Source organism: Lycorma delicatula, chromosome 8, assembly GCF_047948215.1.
Source record: "Lycorma delicatula isolate Av1 chromosome 8, ASM4794821v1, whole genome shotgun sequence".
Classification (NCBI taxonomy): Eukaryota; Metazoa; Arthropoda; class Insecta; order Hemiptera; family Fulgoridae; genus Lycorma; species Lycorma delicatula.
This window is the reverse complement of record NC_134462.1, coordinates 141,077,075-141,103,556: the sequence shown is the minus strand read 5'-3', so window position 1 is coordinate 141,103,556 and position 26,482 is coordinate 141,077,075. Positions and strand designations below refer to the sequence as shown.

Sequence of the window (26,482 nt, the reverse complement as noted above, 5' to 3'; positions counted from 1 at the left end):
GTTTAACGTAATTTTAAGTAAGTTGGAAGCAGTTTGGTAGTGGGGGGAAAGAAGATATAACGAAAAAGGTTAAAGGAAGCCGTAAGTACTTATGCGTTACCATATCATGTACGTTTTATCATCCTGTATGTGATTTAACTTAATGTTCTTGATTTTACTTTTTGTTTTAATTTGTTGCTTTTATTGATTATTTATATACGTATATATTGATTTTTAAAGCAAGTTGATACAATTTATATGATACACGTTTTTACATGAAATTTTGTTTTAATTTAAAATCTATTCTAGATAAATAGTAATTTTCCACTTTACAAAATTTGTTTTATTTCTATATATATATATATATATAAAATTTAAGTTATTTCTTAACGAATAATATTAAAAAAACCAAAAAAAAACTTTCTTATTATATATACATAGATATTCATTCCAATAAAGTGAGTGCAAGACTTACGTTAGAGGTTCATTTTAACAATGCAAGTACGGACTGAATAAATTGTTGACTGAAGAAAGGCTTAACTACGAGTATAATTAACAATTATTAGAATATTTACTATTTCAGGAATATCCTGTATAATAATGCTCATGTTCATACATATGACAAATACTGTACTCTAATTTATATAAATATTAGTTTTACAATATAGAAAAGGGGTAGTCTTTTAACTTGGAATATAGTAGGGGCAGTCGTAAAATAAGGAAAGAAGTAAATCGAAGAGTGTATTGAAACGCTGAATGACTGACCGATTGAATGACTTTCAAGATCCAAGGTTTTAACTTTCCTTATCATACAAGTTGATATATATAAAAGGCTGAGCGGTTTAGTTATTTGAATAGTGTGATTTAGAGCGCGTTAAACAACGCGAATGTGCCACAATAGATGTTGACCGGTGTAGAGGTATTTCTGTCCGTACATGTTAGTGTGGGAACAAAACAAAAACGTACATGTTAGTTACGACTAACGTAACTAATACCTCTAGATTAAAATTAAAATTATAATCCAAGAATTAAACGAAATTTAGGACGCCCGGTGATAAGATGGTATGACAAGTTAATGCCGTAACATTTGAAAACCTTAATAGTTGTACCGATAAGATAAAGAAAAAGTAGAAAAAAGTGGTTGGTAAGGAAGTGGGATGGAAGGCTGACGAAAAATCGCAGTTTATTATTATGAATTGCAAATTAATTAGTATGGAAACTAAAAATATAAGCGACAATAATATTTTTACAGTACAAACACAAATTTATTGCTAAATTGGTAAAATTTAGGTGTAATACTAATAAAGTAGAATCTGTGTACATAAAAAATCTGTCGTGTATATAAGAAGGTTTATTCAGAAAAAAATTCTGTGATTTTGTAAAAACACATCCAAAGGGAGCTCTGGCTCTTAGCTTAAGTACTGCCTACCGAATACAGACATGAGGGTTACGAGTGATGTCAACCGTCGAATTTCTGTCAAATGATATCAAGTAAAATAGGGTTTCTCGATTTCTTGGCACGGTAAAAGTCAATAGCAAGAGCTTGATGAAAAGGAGAGATGCGAGTGTACCAAGCAGATGCATCACGCTGAAGGGGATAGAGTCGTATGATTAACAGGAAAAAAAGTGTTTTATTTCCCATACAATGGTGTTTGTGTGTATGTATGTAAGTATGTATGTATCATCATCTCCTTAAAAAAGGATGGAGCACAGGTTTGTTTGTTGTATGGGCTCACATTTTTATTTTAGCTGCTATTGGCACAGAGCGGACCAATGGTAGTGCGCCGAGCGGCTGTCCGCAGCACACGAACAATTCATCTAAAATTATATTTGAGTTTTGGGGATAAAAAGGAAAACATTTGGGTTAGCGCTCTATTAAAAAGTTACAACTCAAGAAACAGTTAAAAATGTTCAGGATTTTAAAGCTTTTCGTTGTAAACGCTTTTGTTGTTATTAGTACACTAAATTAATGAACGTTATTTAGTTATAACTGGCAAAAACATTTAACTAAATCATTTGTAATGAATAACATTTTCGCGGCGGGCCTTAGGCCCGCCTTTTCCTAGCGTATATATATATATATATATATATATATATATAATATATACGTATATTGTAAAGATATATGCCTAACTAAATATCGCGGACAGCAACGGTAGTAGCTCAAATGTCAGCGGGAGTACAGTACACGTACGCGCTGGTACAAGTGTCACTCGCGCCGCGCAGATGACCGCGCAGTTCTCCCACCGTAGCGGCGCTGCGGCCCCACCACTCTCAGGCTCCAATAAAACAGCGTGCACGAGAGTGAATTTTTAATTCATCGTCGACCACCATCGTAGAAGAAGAAGATGGAAGAAGACAGAAGACGTTCCCTGGCCGCATCGACGTGGGATCTCCCGGAGGATGCCAATAACCCTGCCGGAGGAGTAGGCCTGGCCTCCCGCCGCTGGACGCGGAAGCTACCTTTCCGCTACAGCTCGCCCGGTTTCAATCGCCCTGGCCGGCGAACTCAGCAGCAGGAGCCGGCCCGGTGTTGCTTCGCTCGGGAAGAACCGCCTCGGCCGACGCCAGAGAAAAACGACCGACGCCTACCCGACACTGCGGGGCTCTGGGGGCCACCACTGCCTCCCTGTTCAGGGGACCCGACTGCCGCTAAGAGGAAGCCCGGTCTGCTTTTAATGGACGAGCCGCAACTCCCCGACTACTGCCAAGTCGACTTCGCCGGAAACCAGCTTCCGGACCTAACAGCTCTTCTCAGAGCTGACAAAAACTGCCTTTCTCAGAGCTACTACAAGGTTATGAAGTGCCACGTGCCGTCGAAGCCATTCGCTGACAATATATATACGCACCGCGATATCAATACGGCTTCATCCGCCATATCTTTGTTAATTGCAAACTTATTTATTTATTTATAAATAAAAATTATATTTATATCTATATTTTTATTAAAAATACAGAAGTAATATACGATAAACAACATTTTGTTTTCTTAACAAAATGTTAAGAAAACAATGTTAAAATGTAAACGTATATACTTTTTATTGCTATGAAATATTTGAAAAAATTGCTCCAAAATGAAAAAAAAAATATTACGATAGTCCGCCATTTTGTATGCTTACCTTAAGATGAATTGAAACTGATATTAATCAAAACTAAAGTCCAATCTTTCGTTTGATTAATTTCCGAAAAGATGATAAAATTTAATTTTAAATCAATCTATAGACTGTCTAGCTTTCAATTTTTTAAATGGAATTCCAGTTCCAATTTTTTTGTAGTCTTCGATTAGGGTCAATACGGTAGTGTAATTAATCCAATGTATTAGGCAATACGGTTGCATAAAAAAAAAAAAATTTTCCAGTAATCTCTTAGTAGAGTTAATCTTTGAAGAAATCGAAGGGAAAAAGGAAAATTTTACTGCAATTTTTATTTAATATTTAAAATTTATATTCGTTAAAAACATATAAAGAAAATCTCCTGATTTTAATTTAATAATTTAATTGAATTTTCATTGTTTAATAAGTTTTCTTTTAAACTTATGGAAATTACTTTGAATATATGTGACATTTGCGCGCGCGTATGTTTGTGGTATTAATATTTATATTTCGTAATTTATTCACAGAAAATGTCATCAATTCCTTCATCAACTCCACGTATGAAACATCTGATGAATATGTAGAATACTGAGAAGTAGTTTGTTTTAATTGGAAAATAATTTTAAACCAATCAGTGAAAAATAAATGAGTTTTATTTAATCGGTTTTATCCGCTAAAATACATTTTGCAGTTTATGAAAGCAGTATTTGACGTTTCAACGTTTCGTTGTAGTTATAATAAACGAATACGTTGAAACTTTGAGAAGTTACAGATTATTTTTTAACTTAAATATTATCGTTTTTTTTAATTAAAGAGATTTAATTTTAAATATGATGTTAAATACAAAAAATCTGACGTGAACACCACATAACTTCCTTGTACGGAAGTACAATGAAGCTTAAATTACATTTAAACACATTTAAAAGTTCATAAAATTTTATTTCACTAATAACTTCTGTTTTTTTTCACGTGTTTTTTTTATTGTTATTATGGAATTATTATTTATTGTATATATATATTTTTACAGTCGCAGGTTAATAATATTATAGATATTTAATAAATCGATATATTGAAATTAAAAAAAAAAGGAGATAGGGTCTGATTTGAACCGATGTGCCTTCCCCTAAGATCCAATTATTTCATTAATTAAACGTTTATTCGGCTATAACTCTGGAACAATTGAAAATAATTACCGCTTATGATATATCGTTGAAAAGCTTTCAAGGAGTACTTATTACTGCAGTTAAGAGAAAGACCAAAATCCAAATTTTTTGGATTTTGGAGTTTTTGGACACTTTTGGTTCATTCGATTGCAATCAAAAGGGAAGTGCACAACTAGATGTTACAGTAGTCCTAAATCCAAAATTTCAACGTCCTACGCATAATCGTTTTTGAGTTATGCGAGATACATACGTACATATAGACGTCACGCCGAAACTAGTCAAAATGGATTCAGGGATGGTCAAAATGGATATTTCCGATGAAATACTTCATTTTTCTTCGTACAAGGAAGTAAAAAACTCTTCACTGTATTTGATTTTTACAAAATAATACTGAACGTACGAATATATATTTCGTTAGCTAAATTACTTGACATTACTTGACAAATTCTAATTCACGATATAAGGGAAACGTAGTTCAGAATTACGGAAAATGTTTTTCTTATGAGTACTGCTTTGTTTTTTCTGTTCTCTAATTTCTCCAATTCTTGTTGATCTTTTTCTAATGCATTTCCAGCATTAAATAAAAATGTTTACCGTTACAGGGGAAGGGAATCTTCTTTCAAAGTTTCAAATTTAAAAAAAAAACTCTACTCTCTTTCATTTTTATTCGTTATAAAAGTTTTTATTATAAAATGTCCGTAGCGAGTTATATGTATACAAGTTAATTTATATGGGTATATGTATACGCGAGTAGTTATATACATGAAACGTTTTGGGCTGTGAGAAAGGCCGTATTTGATTTTTGTTAAAATTTTTAATTTCCTGGCATCGTAGCTCTAGATCTGTGCCGCAAGAAGGAAGTACGGTAATCAATATCGTACCTCGATGTTTCATGACTCAGGGACCTCAAAAAACAAAAACGTTAGTGTTATTAAGGTTAATAACTTTTGACTGGATATACCGATTTTTTTATGAAATTTGGCACAGTAACTCATGTATATGGGTCGATTTGTCGGTAAACGTTTCGGGTCAATATCTGCTAGGGGTGGGGTAGATAATTTGTTTGGGGTTAATTTTCTCAAAATTTTACTAACATAACTCCATTTTATATTCTCAGTACTTGCGTGCACCCTTACCTTACCAATTTTAAACAGATTCTGACCAAATTCACCCTTCACCAAATATTAAAAGACGCTATCTTTTTTTTGCATTTTTTTACCGATTTTTTTTACGTCTTCCTAAGGATAGTAGTAGTGCAAGTGACCCTAAAAACAATTTAAGGGGGCAATATTAAGATGGGAAAGGCCGATCAAAGTTTAAAAATATCGATGTCTAGAATCTTTTAAACTTTTTTACGCATCATTTCTACATTACAGAAAAATAAATGACCGACGCCAGGGAATTATAACAGCTTTGTTTTTGTTACATTTCAATATACTCTATATTTTTTTATAAAATGCACATACGACCAAAAAAAAAAACTGTTTCAGCAAGTCGAGCAAAGCCCTCCAGTTTGCCGTTATCCACGATGTGTTTCTTACTTTATTTACGTTACATTTTTTCTCTTGAAATCGATTAGTAGGATAAATTCTTAAACAGATAAACTTAAAAAAGTTGTTTACCCGTGAAGGAAGTTATAACAAGTTTCTCCAGTAAAATTGTTAAAAATAACTTTTCATTCCTTTAAAACTTTTAGCGATCTCGATAAATAAATTGAGGATGGAATTGTTCGTGGAGTTCCACGTAGAGAAAGTCAAAGTTGCTCCTATATCATCTTTTTTGTAAAAAAAGAAAAACGATCGCTAATTTTGAAAATAAATTCGGAGACAAATTTCTGTTTTGAAAAAGCGCGGTTGTGCGAGTAAACAGTGATCGATATAAATATTAAATAAGTCGCGAAAAATACTTGACGGGTTGTGTATATAAAACATATATATCGTTCCTGAATAGTTCTCGACACATCAGTATCAGCTGATCTCGGTCAGACTACTTTTGAAGTCTGAATATATTTATAGTAGTTACTCTAGGACTTTAATGCGCTCGTACGAAAAACAAGAATGCTAATAAAGAAAATGTTTTGCGCATAAGATTACATTTTTATTCGGTATTCTTAAATATAATCGTTCATGATGACGCCGTTCTTATTAACGTAATAAAATGAATTTGGAGATAAGAAAGGTGCCCAAAACCCTATTTCAAAGATTATAGAGGTAGCGTCGCCGTCTCTCTGTCAAGTTGTCGTACTTGCCAGAGGGAGCGCTGGTCACCTCCCTCGATTATCAAAGAGTGTACGTACGTAAGGTACGACGTACGAGCGTAAAATCGATACGCATTATCGACGTACGTATCGAACGCGGAAAAGAGGACGTATGCGGTAGGTGTTGTGTTGTTGGTCATTTACAGTCGGTGCCGTGTTTCACCGTGTCGTACTGTTTATTACCTTATTTTTTATAGGCAATCGATAAAATTACGCCTGTGTCGACCTTGATTTAATAATCTTACACGTGTAGGTTAAGGTTAACAAATCCGCTTAAGTAAGGTTTTCTCTAAATGTAACATTCCGACCCATAAAAACTAAACTAAGTATTAAAGAATTAAAAAAACCTTTTCTGAGTTAAGTATCCGGGCTTTATAATTTTAGAAAATTGAAACCGTTTTTTGATAGCCCTATATATGATTTTTTTTTAATTTTAAAACCGAAGAGAAAGAGACAGTAAAAGAGAAAAAACATGTATTTCAATTTTAAAAGGTGGAATGTTTATTTTTAAAGCAGATTTTTTGGGTTATTTATATATGCAGATTTGACAAGGTAGTTTTTTTCTCTAAAATGCCTATGAAGAAAATCGAAACTGGTTTTCTTTTTGTTCGTTCTGACTACTAAGGATCACGTTTGCCTTCTTTATTATAATAAAGTTTTGAACTTCTTCTGTTTACGCCGATACTTTCATTTTTCACCGTGTTGTTTTTTCTTCGTCGGTCCACTTTTTTCCTATACTCCTCTTATCGTTCTTCTCTGGTGACTTATATTCTTTGATTAATTTTCTAAATCTATTAAAACAGGTCTCTTGAAATTTTTAAAGTTTTAATATCGTTTCCTGCTTTAAACCGGCTAGTTTTAATGCGCGTGGTTCTACTGTTATAAAACTTTAATATTTGTTTTTCTGTATAAATGTCCGTAAAATTGTAATCTTTGCCGGATAGTGCCTTTTATTTCTTCTGTATTTTTACTAATTTCCGTTTCATTTTTTAATTTATAAGTTCCGTTCTGGTAATCGGGTCCATATAAGTCTTTAAAATATTTTTGCTATTTTAAAAAGGTCTTTATCCGAGAAATTTTGCGAACATTCAGCGCCATATAATACCTCCGGAAGAATTACTGTTTCTAATCGGTTTGTTTGGCATTTCTTCCGCCACCATCCCATTCGGTCGCTCTAAAGCATAACACCGAATATCAGTGCCGCAAGCGGCAACTGGACCTCGAACAGTTTAGCGACCGGTATCCGAACGTAGCTCCTAGAGCTTACCTAACAGCGTTAGCGGACTAAGCGCGGTGCCATACACCGCCGGCTTGCGTGTCCCAACCGCTCGCTTGTCATATATTTTCTATAATGGGTAGCCGCACCCGTCGACTACTAAAAACATATATGACATCCATAATATTTATTTCGTCAAGGCAGCAATTCGCTACCACGTCTAAGTCGCTCAACGCCAGCAAGTCGTAATAATTGCCCGGTGGTCAGCCGTACTCAGGATTAGCTTCCCACGGCAATGCGGTAAGAGTCTTTCCCTTTCGCCACATTGACTCGCCGCTTGCGAGTGGCCGATTTTCCCCTTGACCTCTAAGTTCCAGGGTGGCCCGGTCCCTGCCCCCCCTCCAATAACAGGGCAGTCAAACATCATGTGTTCATTTGATTGGACCTACCAGCTAACGCACAGCTCATCAGCTGCCAGGCGGAACCGAAACAGATATTGGTTCAAGTTATTACCCTTAAAAACGAGCTCGAGGCGTATCATCCCCCTAATCCTGTATAAAATTATACAAGGATCTTTCCTTAGTCGTGGTGTTCCATTCCGGCTGCCGTGCTTCCATCGTGAGGCTCTGCAGCCTCTGTTTTCTAATTTCTGGGTTTAGCATTATGCGAAAGCTATTTTTATTATATAAATTCCGTGTTAAGTTGAACGCTAACGCCATTTTCTGCTTCGCACTTTTAGCGCTTCGTTTTCTAGAGAGCTTGGCATTATTACTTCCCAGAGGTAGTTAAATTTTTATACTCTTTTAATTTCCTGATTTTCGAAAATTTTTGGTGTTTGTATTTTTTTTTTTTATTTATTGTTTGAGAACCAATTTTTTTTTGGAAAATATTTTTAAACCTATGTTATTAGCACGGTCGCTTAATTTCTGGACTTTAATTCGAGCTTTGTGCATGTATTTTGCAATCGCGATATCATCTGCGAAGGCTAATAAGGTAGTGTATAAATTTATTTTAATACCGTTTTAAAATTTTATGCAATATTTAGTTTTTCGAGTCTTTTCTTCCGTTTTCTAATTACCTTTTCTATAGTGCAGTTAAACAGGATCGAAGAAAGTCCGTCTTCTTGTCTGACGCTTGATTTTATTTTAAATGGTTCAGAAAGATCTCCAAGAAATTTAACTTTGGATTTTGTTTTTGTGTCTTTTTTAATAATGATAATTGTTCTGCGTCTATTTTAGATTCTTCTAAGATTTAAAAAAAAAGACTCGATGTATGGAATAGTATGCTTTTGGAAAATTTATAATTAATTTTGGATTTCTCATTTTCTGGTATTGGAAAATTTGTTTTAAATTAAATATTTGTTTCGTGCAGCTTCATCCGGGTTTAAATCCTCCTAATATATATATATATATATATATATATAAATTTTTATTTTTAATTTGATGAAGATAGCTGAATATGGACGATAAGTTGTTGCACACGATAACATACAATTTTGCTGCATCCTTTGTAAAATTGGCAGTAAAATGGGGCTAGCATAATTCTTTGATAATAATATTTATGACCAATGTAATGTTATATACATGAAAATGTAAAATTTTCATAACTGTGAAAAAAAATTTTATGATTATACAAATTTTTTAAACGAAAATTCCCCTTTTTTATTGAATCTACATGAATTTTGCTAAATTAAGGCACATTACGCACTGATTCACGGACAAAAAATTCTCGACAAGCTTCTTTGCCGCCATTCCATTTAACGTGTCTCTAATCTTTCCTTAGTCGCAAATCTTTACAACGCTAAAATTTGAAATTTTTGAACAGATAGAATCGGCCTAGAGCTAACTTGTGTATTAAGATTATTATTATACGTAATTGTATTGAGGTTAATTTCAGTTAACTTGCCGTTTGATTATTATTGCAGATGACTTGTCTAAAATGTAGAATGTGATTTTGTATTATTGTGCCACAACGCCAAATTTTAGTTACTTCCGTCACCTATTTCGGATAACGCGGATAATAGTTAATTTCTTTAATCCATCGTGCTAACCAGTTATTTATGAATTCCAACCGGATTTTAAAAATCCTAAATACGTGAATTTAAATACGTAATTTTTTAATCTAAATACACAATTTTTTTTAAATACAGGATCGTCGAAAAAAGGTGGCAGCAATTTAAAAAGTCGTATCTCAGAAACTACTAGAGATAATCAAACGAGTATTTTTTTAAATTCATAAACTCTGTGTTTTTTCATAGCTTAGAATGTTTTAATATGAGCACCGTTGGTCGCTCTGCAAACATCCAGCCGATAATCCACTACTGCCCAGGTCCGTTTGATCATCGCAGACGTAACTGTAGCAAGAGCAGCGGTGATCCGTCTTAAATGTCCCCGTAGAAAAAGGTCTAGGGCTGTGAAATCTGGGCTTCTCTGAGGCAAAAGTACAGGACTGATCTGACGATTACGGTCTCATTGAGAGCGCGTCGATCGCCTAGGCTAAAGTGTGGAGGCGCATCATCTTGTTGAAACATTGCGGCAACGTTACTTTCTTGTTCAATTTGGTCAACTTAAGGGAAAACGTACAGTCGTAGCACGTCTAAATAAACATTCCCTGTGATAGTAGATTGATGAAAAAGAACGGGCCGATCGTACGATCGGAAATCAAATCGCACCACTCGTTTATTTCTGGGAAATCTCTGACACGCTTAATAATTTCATCGGATTGCTGAGATCCTCATATCCTACAATTATGCCGGTAGACTCAACCGCTGACATTGAAGGTCGCTTCATCCGTAAAAATAACACGTTTTAAAAATGTTTCGTCATCGTCAATGTTATTAAGCATTTTACTTACGAATTCAACACGTTTAGGACGATCCTTGGAGTATAGCTCAAATGCTTCGTCACTCGTTTTGGGCCGTCCAGGGGACTTTTTGACATCCGCATTACCGTTCCTTAAATTGCTCCTATCGCTGTCTAATGCTGTTTGCTTGAGGGGCATCATAGCCGTGAAAGTCCGCTGAACAGTTTTAACTGATTTATACTCCGCTAATCACAAAACGCGCTGTGCTTTCTGCAGAACTGCCGCCATTATACTGACGACAGTAATGCAGAGGCGTTGTACGAATCGGCTCAAAGTCACGGCCGGTCACGTCTAAAAAAAGATGTTTGCAGTTCCAATTAATACTTTATCTCAATTACATTGCAAGATATTATATTTTTTTTATCGCTGCAACCTTTTTCGATGACCTGTGCATTTTTAAATCTTTATAACTCAGGCGTAATTAAACCAAAGGGTATATGCATTGCGTTGGGCTATAGCAAAGAGTGTAATAAACCGATTACAAACATTAGTCGCTCGGATGTGATAAATATTACAAAAGCTACCAAAATTACTGTCTGTTACGGCATCAGTCTTTTTCTTTTTTTTTTAACGATCTGCTAGTTTGATTTTATCTTCTCTCTGATTCGAGATATAATAAAATTATAAAATGTACATCATTCCCCTCTTTCACGCACAGTATAAATATGATATCCTATATTCTCTCCCTGCAATGTCGTTTTAATAAAATAATTATAAGAACGTAGTTAAAACTTCGTAAAATATTGAACAATTTTTTTCAAAAAATTAATCATTTATCCGGGTGTTGAAGTTTTGCTTTAAACAGGATTCACGCTTAGATTTATAACAGATTTAACCGTTACAATAATGTCAAAAGTCTATAAAAGTAGGATACTTTTATCGAATACCGGTGCCACCACTTGTTTCCATCAGATCGGCAGGTTTTACAAACGAATTTCATTATTCATTGTTAATTTACAAGGTGTAGCATTATTTTAAACTTAATATATCACGAAAATGTACTTTCCGACTGTACGTGGCGATTTTCAGCCGCCAGATGTCTCTTATTGCATCGAGTATTTTCTAGAATACTATTACTATTATTCGTGATTGAAAATGTTGATTTTTGATCCGACCGTTGAAAACGTTTTCACGAATAACTCAAAAACTTTACGTTTTATCGAAAAAATTATTACGGCATAAATGAAGCTTATAAAATACCAAAGAGATTCTGTTTTTTGTTATTTTTATAGTTTTAATACAAACCGAGTTACGCCTCGTTGAAGGTAACTTTTTGTCCACCGAAAACTGAAGTCGAACCTTTCAACGTTAAATAACGGAGAAACGAAAACTTTTTGCAGGCAAACTTATACGATATTTTTCAAAGTAATTAAATAGATCTTTAAAATTAGCTCTATTAAAAGTCATTAGCGTGAAAACTAAAAGATGAAAATAATGGAATAATGAAAATAACTAATGATGAAAATAAGATGATCGTCTCGATTTTCGGAGAAAAAATCAGCAATGAAACAAATTACTTTTCGGCAAGAATTGAAATTGAACGTAATCCTTTTACAATTTATTTATTTAAGTACTGACAATATGTTCTAGACGTTTGATCGGTTTGGAATGCCTAGATTTGAAAAAATGATTGATTCAAACTTGAAAAATGTTTGATATTTCTTAAAAAAGTTACTTTTTCATAATAATTTAAAAAAGCTAAAGAAAATGCGTAAAAAATCCTACAATAAAAAAAATTTATTTATTTTTATTGAAAATTAGGTTTTTATTTAAATTTTGTAGAATAAAAATCGATTGAGAGATCACCGTTATAAGTTTGCGTTTGAGTGCGGGGACCACCTTCCCAAAGCTCTTTACATTCAAAAATGTCAAAAACAAAGGGCTCAAGGAATATGAACTTTACAAGCCGTGTAGACCTTAAAATTCCCGGCAAAATGGTTTTTCAAGGAAGTTATAGCTTAAAAATTAAGGAAGTTATCGTTGAAAAACCAGTCGCATTTTAGGGTGAAATTTTTGGAACATGTAAATTTTTATATTCTCGACAGTTTCGGAGCATTTATGAATACATGTGAAGTCATATAAGTGTATCTACATATGTATAAGTACACCCAAGTGTACCCTTATACACTCATATCTCTCTCTCTCTCTCTCTCTCTCTCTCTTTCTGTCTCTCTCTCTGTGTGTGTGTGTGTTTTTATATAAAGATGAAAGTATAGGTAGGAGAAGTACAGTAATGGAGCACACCGTAGGCGAACACCTGACACCTGCTGAGGGATGATAGAACTTTGTATGTAGGTATATTGTACATGTATATATGTGAATGTATATCTCTTTTATATGGTGTAGTCGGTACATTTCCAAAACCGGAAGAATAAACACGTGGTGCATTTCGTTAATATTACCTTTCAAAACTATTGAATTAAAGTTATTATTTTTTTATCGATAAAAATTCACGTTTCATCATTTAATACACGAGGAAAAATTTAATTTCACGATAAAATTAAAAATATTTAATTATTTTAAATAACTTCATTAATTTAAATTTTAATGCCGAATTTATTTTTAAACGTACTTTTTATTCGGTTAACTTTAAAAACGTTCTCTGTGATACTTCATTATAAAATAAAGAGTATTAAATAAAATTCGTTACAAATTCTTCAAACCCAGGTGTGGCTTGGAAATAAAAATATTCGTCCAACTGACAGAGGATGGATCAATAATGAAGGCTCTTTACTGCCAATTAAAATGCGGAAAATGCCTGCACCGGAAGAACCGCTTCAAATGATATTTTGCAATTGCAAAAAAGGATGCGGCGCTACTTATGGCTACAGAAAAGTTAGACGTTTTTGTATCCGTACGTGTGGAACATGCTCCGATGACAGTTGTCCTCCAGTTACTGACCAAGAGTTCTTGTGATGATCCATAGAGTTACAATAATAAAACGCGCGATTATAATTTACATAACGTTTTTATTTTTCTCCTTTACTCATTTTTTAAACTTTAAGTAAACACGATTGTTAATTTTCATCACGAGGCCGATTTGTAATGTTTGCGTTTCAATAAATTCTAAATTATTTGTATTAACGACCGTAAAAAGTTTATAATTTATTATAAATACACCGTTAAAAATTTTAAGCTATTAAAAACTCAGTTTTTTTTCGTAATTAGGATGGATTCTAAGGGTTGCAACGTTGTAACGCATCATAAATTACGCTTCAGAATATGGAAAAATGTTTAATATTCTATACGTAAAAATGATTTGAGTTACAAAACACTTACACGTATAATTTTAACAATTTTTTCCATAACGGGTGGTTATTACGGGTTCAAACGTTGCAATAGAAATTAAAATAACAGTATAAACAGTAAAGGGATTTTAATTCATTATAAATGCACAGTTAAATCATTTCAAACTGTTGAAAACTATTTTTTTTTTTAAATTTCATCGTAAGGATGGTTTCTAAGGGTTGAAACGCAATTCCACAACGTAAAAGAACATTTATTCTACATATTTAAACATGATTTCAATCTATGAAACGTTTAAATCAATGGAATTTTTTTTAATAAGAAATAGTTTTCACCCCCAAAAAACAAAAAGCACACATCAGGAACATATAACTTTTGAAGCAGAGGGTTAGATAAGATTAGTTACAAATTTCCATGAAAATCGATGTTGTCGGAAAGAATTTTGAGATAATATTCCATTTTTACCGTCAAATACCGGAATACAATAACAAGAAGGTAAAAGAATATGAAGATGATGTAAATAATGTTTACATTGTTGTACACGTTTATGCGGTATATTGTATCGGTTAATAAGAATAAGATTAAAAAGAATATTGTTATATTCGTTATACGAGTATTATAAAATTAATTTTGTAACGATATAAAATAATACAAAATGATGAAAATAATCTTAGTATTACGAATATAATTATAAATTTACCCTTAATAAGTTTGCCTTGCTTAGTTTGGATCTACCTCCGTTATAAGATTGTATATAAAAAAATAAAAACATTATAAAGATTTATAAAAAAATTAGCTGTTTTTGTATGATTTAGACAGGATGACAAAAACGTGTTTAGAGTACACATTATTTGCCGTTATCCACTCGTCTATTTCTTTCACGAGTTTTTTGTTTTCCCTGCTATACGTAAATTTAGCAGGAATACGATGTATAAGTTTAGCTGAAATATACATGAAATATCTTCTACAGACCGATAGCTCGTCTCGGGGTAAAATCTGGGTTTATTAAAGGCCGCTTTTATTAAGTGTTTTTGAAGCACATACGCTATATTAAAGTGCACGTTTCTCGCCCCGTCCCGTGAACGTATTCCGTACTGCAATATCGATCGGGCATACGCAAAACGTGCAAACTAGCGATGCTGTAATTTTTTAGTTTACTAATTTGGTGGAATTTAAGGATTACGTGTTTAATTCTTTTATATATTATTAATGTGCGCGTCTCATTTAAGGCGAGGGTCTATTCAGAAGCCAAGATACTTTATTTTATTTATTTTTCCAAGTTTGGGACGCAGACGCGCAGTAAAAATGGGCCTTTTCGGTTTACTGAATGCACGGTTAAATTATTTACGTTAGAAGGCCGACTACCGTGATTTGTAGAAGAAGACATAAACGCACTTTTTTTAACGTTTAATGCTAGTCGATGATCTTATAACCTCATCCCACGAGGAGCCCGTGAAAATCAAGGCGGTGTCATCAGCGAAAAATATTATATCGCTTTTTTTTTATTTTTAGGTTTAGTAAGCTATTTAGTAGATAAGATTGATCCCTGCGGTAAGCCGTATTCAGTCAAGCGATTTATGCTGGTATTCTTGTCGATCGTAAGTATTGGCGATCTGTTTTTCAGGTAACTTGTAAATAATTTATGAGGTACGCCACGTATTCCCAAATTATTTATTTTTTAGCAGCTTTTAATGCGGGACGGTGTCAAAGGCTTTCGCCACACTAAAAAATTAACTATAGTTTTTTTATTATTATTAAAGTTATTTAATACGAAAACCGGTAAGGTAATTTATCGCATCTGAGGTGCTTTTCTTCGGTCGAAAACCGTATTAATTTGCGTGAATTACGTTGAGTTAATTTAAATATTTTGTCACTCGTGATTTAAAAATCGTAATTAATTAAATGTAAATGCGATTAATGCGGTTGTTCCAAGTGAATTTATCATCTAATAATAAAATAGATATTAATTTTGCGCTAAGGGCAACAGAAATTCCATTGTTATCGTTAGTGGGAATTCTCTCCGACAAATTAGTAATATTACATCTACCTGATAAGCATAATGCCGTGGCTTTATCCGTGTTTAAAATTAGGCAGTTAGAATTCGGGCGATAAATAATTTTTTGAACTGCTAACGTAACATCTTTTAATCCTTTTGAATACTTATCTTAATTTGCGCTTATCTGTGAAAAGGGCAAAAATTAACGGTTAAAGATTTTGAGTCAAATCATTAATAAAAATAATAAAAAGAAAATAAATCGGCGGTATTTTCCTGCAGTACTCCGGATTTTACACCTCGAAGTAAGAACTTACATTTTAAATGTATATTCTTATCGAAAAATGAAATTTCAATAGGATGTATACGGTAGAAAAGATACGACTAAAAAATTATAAGTGCTATAGAAACTAAGCTTTTTTCATCAGCAAGAAAATCGATTCTCAGTAATGCCTTACTGAGATCGTAAACGATTAAGAGTGGATTTATTTGATTATCTACTTCGTTTGAAATATTTATAAAAACCGATAAACGGCTGTACCAAAAAACAACGTTTTCCTAAAATCGTATTTGATCAAAATGAAATTTATATAAAGTATGTTATTCATAATTTTTATAAATACGTTCGTAAAAATTGAGGGTATCTACAAGAACGGAAATTGACCTGCAATTTTTTAAATAAGTGCACAACCTTACTTATCGAAGAGAATAACAACGGAATTCGTACGGCGCTTGGAAGATTTGTCGATTAGGTAATAACATCATCTACGATTTTTCACGGTTTTGTAGATAACGGAGCGATTCAATCTTTCGTAATGAGTAAAAGATAAAAAATCAAACTTACTCGTATACTTATCTTTTTAAACTGCTTAAATTGTTAATCTTCTAAATCGAAAGAATTTTTTTATTTATTTAGAAATAAGATTTAGTTTTAACCAGGTGATTCTTTTTAGGTGTTATCGCATGTGTTAAATATGCTTTTTTTTTTAATTACCGTTGGAAAAATTTAATCGTACATTTTTTTAATGAAAACCGAATAATCGGTTGAGCCAGTGTGTCACTGGTCGAATTCTTTGACAACTATGCATGATTTTCGCAAGTAAAAATTTTGACAACAGGGTGAATTCTGTTTTGGTTTTTCATTTTTCAAAATTGCGCAATCCGTTATATAAATATCAAAGATTTAATATAAAATTTTTTAGAAGTAGACAAACGATACGTTTCCTGGCAAGCATTACCTGTACGTTTAATGTAAAGTTATAGTTTTGTCAGTAAATTCATAAGAACGCGCTTTATTTTCAACTTATCTCTGTTTTCATCCGTTATATCCTTGCGTTCCAAAAGGGACGCGATAAAAAATTTTGACCGTAATAAAACAGCTATATAACCTTGATCCATTATTTAGCGATATAAAAATATTTTATTTACGATTATTGTCACGATAAATCATATTCCTTGATTTTTGTCTATTTCCTTTTGTTGTAGGTAGTAAGAATGAATGTCTAAACCCGTTTTAATGAAACTTGTTTAGTAAATTTTTGCAACACACGAATTAAATATATTTTAATAGTTTACAACATTAAAAATTTTAGCTACGCCTATCATAATTTCGATTTTGAAATTTATTCCTCCCCCGCCTAACCGGAACAATTTTTTGTAATTTATTGTCAGAGGAGAAAGTTTTTTGATAAAAGATTTTGGAGGAATAACGAATTAATCGAATGAATTTAAAGAAAATAAATTTGAAATATTTCGAACGAAACATTTTCGGTATTTTGATAGAAAGTCGGTTCACTTTTGGGTAGTAGAAAAGATTTTTACCTTCAAGAACACTTGATTATAATTAAATTGAAATTTCAGGAGAATACGTGTTACTTTATGTGAATTATGTTTTTATTATTTTTTTTTAATAAATAATAAAACGAATAGCCGATTTCTTTTTTATACTTTCGAAACCGTAGTGATGGTTTTATATAATTTTATCGGATAAGGCTTTCAGTCGCATTAACAAATGCAAGAAACTCCATTAAAAATATTGCTCATTTCAGAAGATACCACGTATCAAAAAATCAATACGTGCACGCGTTTCATAATATTCCGTTCCTTTTTGAACGCCGATGTAAATAACAAATATAACTGAAGTCTAATCGACTTGTACGCTTAATCTTGTTTTATAAAAACATAAATTATTTTCAATTTTTGTTTCAGCCGAGGATTCTGAACCGGTCGATTCTGGAATCTGCGGACGAATTCTGACAGCTTTATCTTGGGTTCTTGTTATTTGCACCTTACCGTTCTCATTATTTGTATGCTTTAAGGTAAGTTTTTTAAACGTTTATTTTATTCTTCTTTCATTTAAAATATCTTACATTCATATTTGCATTTATACGATAAAAAAAAAACTCTGTTTATGTTCTCTTAGAAATTAATTTTTTACACGAGATAAAATAGAATAATTTTTTTTAATCGAATTGCTTAATTTATGTTCAAAAGATGAACCTTTTTTTTGTAACGTGTAGTAATTTGAATCTGTAATATTCGTACTAAAAAAAATAGAAAAAAACGATTGTATAACGATAAAAGAAATGCTTAAAAAACCTAATAAAAGTAAGGAAGGTAGCAAATTTTTAAACAATTCTTATCCTTTTTTTTAGATCATCTCTCAGCATTCTTAAAAAAATGATTTATATCTACGCAATTGTTAATCATTTATTGAGTATTGTAAGGCGTTGTAAATTATCGTTATTTAAAGGTCAGTACATCAGACCGATTACATTAAAAATGGCGTTATTGTTACTTTAGCTCTTGAATAACTTATATTAGTTAACCGCTTATTCAAATCTAATCCGCGGGTCATATCGCTAATAATTTTGATTTGTGATGTTAGTTAAAACGAAAATTGCTGTGGAATTTCTACAAAACAAAGAAATATTAAAATCATTTCTTATTTTTCAACTTATATTATGTACTTAAAAAGATAAATGTTGATGCGGTAAGAAAATATCGATAAAAAAAGTTACTTAATTAGAATAGTTTTGATTTCCTCTGGATATAGTATAGGGTCAAGGAATATTCTGCAAGTATCAGTGAGCTGTTGTATGTTAACTGGAAGAATAAATGTACGATATTCCCATTAAATCGATACGTATTTAAGAATTCGATCGGTGGAAATCGACGAGTAGAATTTACTTTACTAAGGCATTTACACCTTAGTTCTTTATAAATAATAAACTTTAATTCTTTTACGTTGCCCAGGAAAAACCGCTAAACATAATAGTTGACGATTGTGATCTGTATCCAGCCATTTGGCGCTCCAAATTTATCCGGTATGAACTTTATGCTGTATACGGTGAATTACAGTCGATCCGATTGTTGGAGCATTACCGCAGGCTATAAGTCGTCCGTTGAACGACGAAACAGATTTGAAGATGGAACAAGTCGCGGTTTTTTTTAATTATATGTTTAAAAGTTTATTTTGAGATAAAACAGCAATAAGAATGATTTATTCCAGGGGGTACGGCCCGACCAAAAGATTCTTGAAACGCATTGATACGAGAATACAAGAAGTTAGGTTACGTTCACGTACAAGTGAAAGCAGAAAAAAGCTGACGACACAGTTTTTTCTGATACACGTTTTACCACACAACTGGTTTAAAACGTTTATCGTTTTATTTAAATAGAATACTTTTTCCTTTATTTAAGTCAGTGATTCTAATTAAACTGCGCGCGCATACCTTATTTAATTCGCTCGGGTGTGGCGGTAACAGCGGCGACGGTCAGCATTAACTAAACTAATAATTTCAAAACTTATATACAACAAATTTTGCTTGTACGATCGTCAGACTGGTGTAGCCGCGAGGCTTAACGCACCAGGTATCTAGTCGACCGGGCGATGAAATTTGAAACCCGGACAGGCCGAGTTATTATTTTACACTTTAGATGTTGTTCATTTATATAATTCTACCGCTCACCTCCTGTGACGTCACAATGTAACAGATGTCTACAACAGCATTTTTGGGTGGGGGTGCAATTTTACAAAAATGTTTTCTTGCGATTATTGTTCTTTTTTAATCCCTAACAAGTTTACGTAAGAAGAATATGATCATAACTAGGCGAAATCTCGAGATACTGAGGATGACCTTGTTCTACAGACTCATCCCCTCGACCTTTTAATAGCATCAATGCATCATATGTACGAGGGTAAGTCAATTATTATCCGCATTGTAGTTATACATTTTATTGCAAAACAAATAAGAATCTTACATGTACATCATTTTTCCACATAGTCCTCTTGCATTTTAACGCACTTGGGCCATCGTTACACAAGCTTCCTGATATCCTCGTAAAAGAAGGTTTTCGGTTGAACTGCGAGCCAAGAATGCACCGCTTCTTTCACTGTTTCGTCCAAAGTAAATCGACGGCCCCTTATTGCCTCTTTGAGTGGACCAAACAAGCGGTAGTCAGAAGGGGCAAGATCAGGACTATACAGAGGATGAACCGATACTTCAAAATTGAGTTTCTCTTGTGTTTCATTAGTGTGGGCAGCAGTATGCAAACGGGCATTGTCGTGCAACATCACAACATCTTTCGACAGCAGTCCTCGGCGTTTGCTTCGAATCCCAGGCTTCAGCTTGGCAGTAAGCATCTCACTGTAACGCGCACTGTTTATTGTCGTGCCCCTTTCTTCATAATGTTCCAGTACTGGGCCTTGTGAGTCCCAAAAAACCGTAAGGATCAGTTTTTCCTGCGGACGGTTGGGTCTTGAACGCTTCTTTGCAAGGCGAATTTGGATGTTTCCATTCCATACTCTGACGTTTACTCTCCGCTCGTAATGATGGATCCGCGTTTCGTCACCGGTGATGATTCTGTCTAAGAAGATGTCCCGTTCGTTACCGTAGCGATCTAAATGTTTTTGGAAGATGTCCAAGCGCGTTTGTTTATGCGATTGTGTGAGTTGTTTTGGGACCCGTCTTGCACAGATTTTATGAACCCAAGTCTGTTGGAGATGATTTCGTAGGTAGAACCGTGACTAATTTGCAAACGATGTGCCGCTTCATCGATAGTTACTCGTCTGTCTAAGAAAACCGTGCCACGTGCACGCGGAATGTTTTCCTCATTTGTGACGGTAAACGGTCGACCGGCTCCTTCGTCGTGCGTAATACTTATGCGACCGTTTTTCAATTTTTCAATCCATTCGTAGACGCTCCGTTGCAGCAACACACTGTTCCCTTACTGTACCGAAAGTCTTCGATGAATTTCGGTCCCTGATACAATAACGGATCGTTGAACGTTGCTCTTCTTTGGTGTAAACAGAAAGCGGAGCAGCCATGATTAACGGCTCGGCAGCGATAATGGAACTAACCTAGCAGCATGAAACCTGAACAGACATAACAACAATTAAAGCACACATGCATCGTCTACGCAACACGACAGTACTACCAACATAAACAAAAATATAACTAAATTGCGGATAATAATTGACTTACCCTGGTAGAAGTAATCTGACCAAGTTTCGTTAAAATCAGTCCAGTATTTCTGGAGATATAAGGTGATTTAGAGGCCGACAACGAACACACACAAGTACATACGAACATTAACATCTGGAAAATTTTCATCCAGTTTTATTGTTTTTTGGGTTCCTCAGGTGTCAAAACGTCAAGATCCGGTGAAAACCACTTATGCCCAAATTGGACCGATTACTATACTTTTCATTCTAGAGCTCTGCTACAGAGCTATCTCGACAGGAAAGTAAAATTACATGTTTCTTATTCTTTAAACTCCTGTCTATACGCTAGAATTATCGAAAAAGTTAAAGTATGTTAAGAAAAAAATAATTCCCTTTAATGAAATATTTTAATTAAATATCTTGATGGAATTAACAATTGTTATCGATAAAATTTTGTCGAAATTTTAATTATCGCAAAGTTAAGATTTGTTTTAAAATTTTATCGTTTCCTATTAAATGTTAAAATCTATTTTTGTAAACTATTATTTACACGCACTTTGTCAATATTAATTACCTAATAATATGTTTGAAAAATATTTGAAGCATCCGTGCGTTAATTACGAATTTATAATTTGTGAATTACTATTACTTATTTATGAATAATGAATTACGTTTGAATATCTACTTAGTTTTATTTCTATACAACGATGAACAACCTGTCAATCGTTATTTAATTCAGCTTATTTAAAACCGTCAAAGCCGTACGGAAATTATATAATGATTGTGATGTGAACTGAATAACTGGATTTTATTTAGAAGCCTATTTTATACTGCATGATACAGTAAACCTTTTTTCATTAAAACAATGTACGTCTCTCTTTCTCTCTCTCTCTCTGCGCGCACGCGCGTTTGTGTGTGTGTGTGTGTGTAAAATTTCTAAGAAATATATAGTAGAAATATAATTGCAAATACCAGCAGAAGATCGATTAGTGAATAAAATGAGACCTTTTTAAATTTTTAACTCCACGTTGAAATTTTTTTTTAATATAAATTACTTAAGTACGTAGTAACTTATCGCCTAAGATGTTAAGCGACTTGTTGAGAAAAAGGTTGAAGAGCAAGCTGTACATTTCGACTCGGCTGTAGAATGTAAACATCGAAATACAATTATTAAAAAATATCGGTTCAGGCGCTTTCTGCCCTATTCTTGTTGTACAGGAAGAAGTACACATAAGGTACTACACCAATATCCTATTACTTTACGAAGAACACACGAGACTTAAAGATATTTTTCAACGTAGATTACAAGTCTTCATTTATACTTCTATATGTTTTACATTTATTTATCGTTGTTCACGGGTCTTATATTGAAAGGGGACACCGTAATATTCATTTTCTGAATTATTAATATCGTTACGTAAACTATTTATGAATTAAGTAATTTTATACAGTATTAAACTGATAATGTTTATCTTACCTGCCGATGTAATAATTATATTTCAAACTGTCTTATTTATCATAATTATATCGCTGATTGTATACTAGTCAGTACAGTCGGGTTTTTCAATCGTGTACTCCATGTGTCGCTATTCGTTATTTTCATCCGGTGTGGGTTTAACTGTCTTACTCCGTGACGTGCCAGATGACAAAATGATGTTCGTTTTTAAGCCAAAGGGATTTTATGTAATTCTAGGTTTTGCGTACGCGTTTATAAAATACCTCTTTCGTTAAACAGCAGGGAAGGAATTTCGTTAAACGGCGTGATGCAAAATAGATTTGTCGCAGTTCTCCTCGTTTAATGAACAAATTGAAACTGGAAGTTGTTTCCTTCGCGCGCGAAGGGAATATTCCACTTTTAAATTTTGTAACGAAGAATCTGGTACAAGTAGTGCCGCTGTGACCGATTAGAAAAATTCTTTACGGGAAGTGTGTGTGAACATGTTACTCCGTAACCCAGTAATAATCTGAACGCGTAAATAAACGAATCTCTTAATGCGGGAACAGTTTATCTTCAGCAGTTTGTATCTGCGGGAAACGCATAGAAACAAAAGTCTGTTTCTTATAAGCTATCCCCGATCGAACGAAAAACGCGTTACTAAGTACTATAAAGGAGTACGTTGGATCTACGACAAACAATTTCAGATTGTTAGCGGAGTGTTGTTTACGATGATGCTCAAGGTTACAATTTTGTGCATTTTTGGCAACTGGATGTATGATTTTTCACCGAGAACAAAAGCTTAGCTACATGCATCGTCACAATTATCGATAACAGCTTCTCCAGTCGCATTCATTATTACTTATGTAATTACGAAGTAATGAAATCGCATTTATATTTCTACACTTAGAAGTCAGTTTTAAGAACATATCGTTCAACAGTAAAATTATTAATTAAATATAACGGTTTTAATGTTACACACTGTACTGGTGTACAGTAATTTAAAAATTGAATATTTTATCACAGCCCAGTTTTTTATTGAACGAATGAACATTTCTTCATTTTCATCCTCCGAATCGGTAGTATCGGATTCAGAATCACTTCCCTCTTGTAAATTCACACAAACACTGTCGATTCCGTTATCTAGCAGACCTTCTGTTTGTATATAGTCATTTTCAATTGTTATGGCGTGATTACACTTCGATTCCCAATGTTTTTTGGATATTATTCTAAACCTTTCTTCCCGTAAACGAGCCGTATCGTTAGGGTTAAAAGTAACATGTCTGCTTCCAATCCAAGATTTTAAATCGGACCAAATTAATTCAAACGGGTTCAGATCGGGTTGGTATAGCGGCACTCTTAGCGCTGTCTGCCAACAACCTATCTATTTGAAACGTCTTATGTCTCGGTTTATGAAGTTGTACCGAATCGTACAATTCCCCTCTCAACATGTCTTGCGTGAATGGTATTTTCATTTTTGTCAACCGTTCTTTCATTATAGGTTTTGAACACGATAAAGTAGGAGGTTTGTTAATTTCTTTTTTACGATAAGAAGCATTGTCACGACACTTTTAGGTGGTAAATTTGGAATTAATTTTTTCTTTAACCACCGTTCATAATTATCAAAATTCATATTATCATGATAATCACCGGTGGTCTGATTTTATTTTATATATTAACGATGCATTTGGAAGAAAACAATTTACATTCCCTGCGTGGAATACGTATAATTAGTCTCTGGCTTTGTGATACAGGAGCAGTGAAATCTTCAGGTTAGTTGTCATGCCGGTTTTTTGATCCGATGCGGTTACTGAATGTAAGCCTCGTAAATGTAAATAATAGATCTATTTTCTCGGCGGTATCGTTGTAAATTAGTTAATTATTGTATGAGTTTTAATTGTATCTCGTGTGTTTCGATTAACAATTTTTGGTTAGTTTTTGTTTTTACCCCGATTAAACCCCATTTCTTTCAAAATTTTATTAAGACTAGTTTTCCCTCGCTGAAAATTAATAGATTCTCCTAACATCGGTAACAGATTTTTTAAAGTGGGTACAAACATTTTAGGATACATTTAGGAAATGTGTGTCCCCTTTCAAAATAATTCCTATTCGTTTCGTGGGATAGATTACTCATAATAACAGTTAGAGTAAATAACTGTACGACTAAAATAAAATCGTGCGTGAAGCGTAGACTAGGCTAGCAAACGGTTGTGAGTGCCCTTGCAAGGTGATCGTCGAAGAGCGGAATACATCGATTCCACATCGCGTTCCTGTTCGGCTTGTGCAAGGTACAACTGTTTAACTTCGTATTTAATCAAGCTATGAAACTATCGATCAATTCTTATAAGTAAAACAATACATTGTAACTGTCCTTTCAAACTGAGGGTTTTATGTTCTCATCTGCTGTTTTTTTTTTATGCTTGTTAATTTTATTTTACGAGTCCTTAGATTCGATTAAGTTCAAAGGATTTAATTAAATACACTGAAAAATTGAATTTATGAATCGTGTAATATTTACATTTACAATTGCAGCGGGACATTGTTATTATGTGAGAAAGATTATAAGTATATTATAAGATTATAAGTATATTATACAATATACTTTGTTATTTAATTATTTGGTTTTTTCAGTGTAATCAATCATTTCGACAAAGTACTGGCCTTCCAATAACCGTCGTCAAGCGTCTGTGTTATTAATTTTATATATATATATATATATATATATATAATGGAAAGGTCAATGCTAGGCTATACAAGGAGAGACCGGAAAAGAGCGGAAGACATAAGAGCCATAACGAGAGTGCATGACATAATGGAAACAGTGAAAGCTGTGAAATGGCGATAGGCAGGGCACATCGCGAGAAGATGTGACACAAGGTGGACAAAGGCGGTCCTTGAGTGGAGTCCAAGAGAGCGACAAAGGCCAAGAGGCAGGCCACCAGACCGATGGGACAGAGGCATTAAAAGGGTGGCTGGAACCAACTGGCAGAGGACGGCGCAAGACAGACAAGAATGGCGAGAACTGTTGAAGGCTTACCTGTCGAACTAGACTTGAAGAGACTACATCTTGGAAAAGATTGAAACAGCTGTATAATAATAATAATATATATATATGTATATAAAACATGATTAAAATACTAGTTAACTCCAATGTTATGGTTAGGAATACCGGGGTTCTTTTCTATTATGTGCCTCGCACCCTGTTTTTTGTTATTTTTCGCGAACTTATATAAAATTATGATGTAATATCATTTAAATCATCATACTAAATGATTAAATAGTCTTGCAGATAATAATTTTGTAAAATGTTAACTGTATTGGCCTGTACGGCTTACAGATAAAATAGCTTTCTTGTATTGTATATTTATACGCAATTTTAATGTCTAGTTTTTTTACACAAAAATTAATACAACTATGCAATAATTTTCCGTTATTCAAAGTATTATATAGGTTAGTTTTAGTTAGTTAAGTTTGTAGAATATTTTAAATGTATTGTTCTATACTGTAAACTTGCAGCGTGCAAGCGGTAAATTGATAATCTTATGTTCGTAAAGTCATAGAATCTAACTCAACAAATATATGCATAAAAATAACGATTAATAAATAATGCATAATAAAAGAGCGCGGGACGTATAACAGAAAAGACCCGAATACCGTGTAAATATCTTTTAATGTTTGAGAAATGTCATGCCTGTCCAGGATGTGAAACAGAAGCCTTCCAGAAGAAATTATCTGACATTTTCACTTCACCACGGAGATCGATGATTATTGGACAATATTCTAGAAAAAAACT

General features: G+C 33.4%; 1 protein-coding gene across 1 annotated transcript in view; it reads left to right on the top strand.

Moving 5' to 3' along the window:
- The window catches only part of LOC142328896 (band 7 protein AGAP004871), a 175,984-nt gene that overhangs the window by 38,214 nt on the left and 111,288 nt on the right, over window positions 1-26,482 (top strand). The window contains exon 2 of the mRNA XM_075373035.1: window positions 18,017-18,126. Coding sequence (XP_075229150.1) covers window positions 18,017-18,126 — 110 coding nt within the window. The remainder of the gene's footprint in view (window positions 1-18,016; window positions 18,127-26,482) is intronic.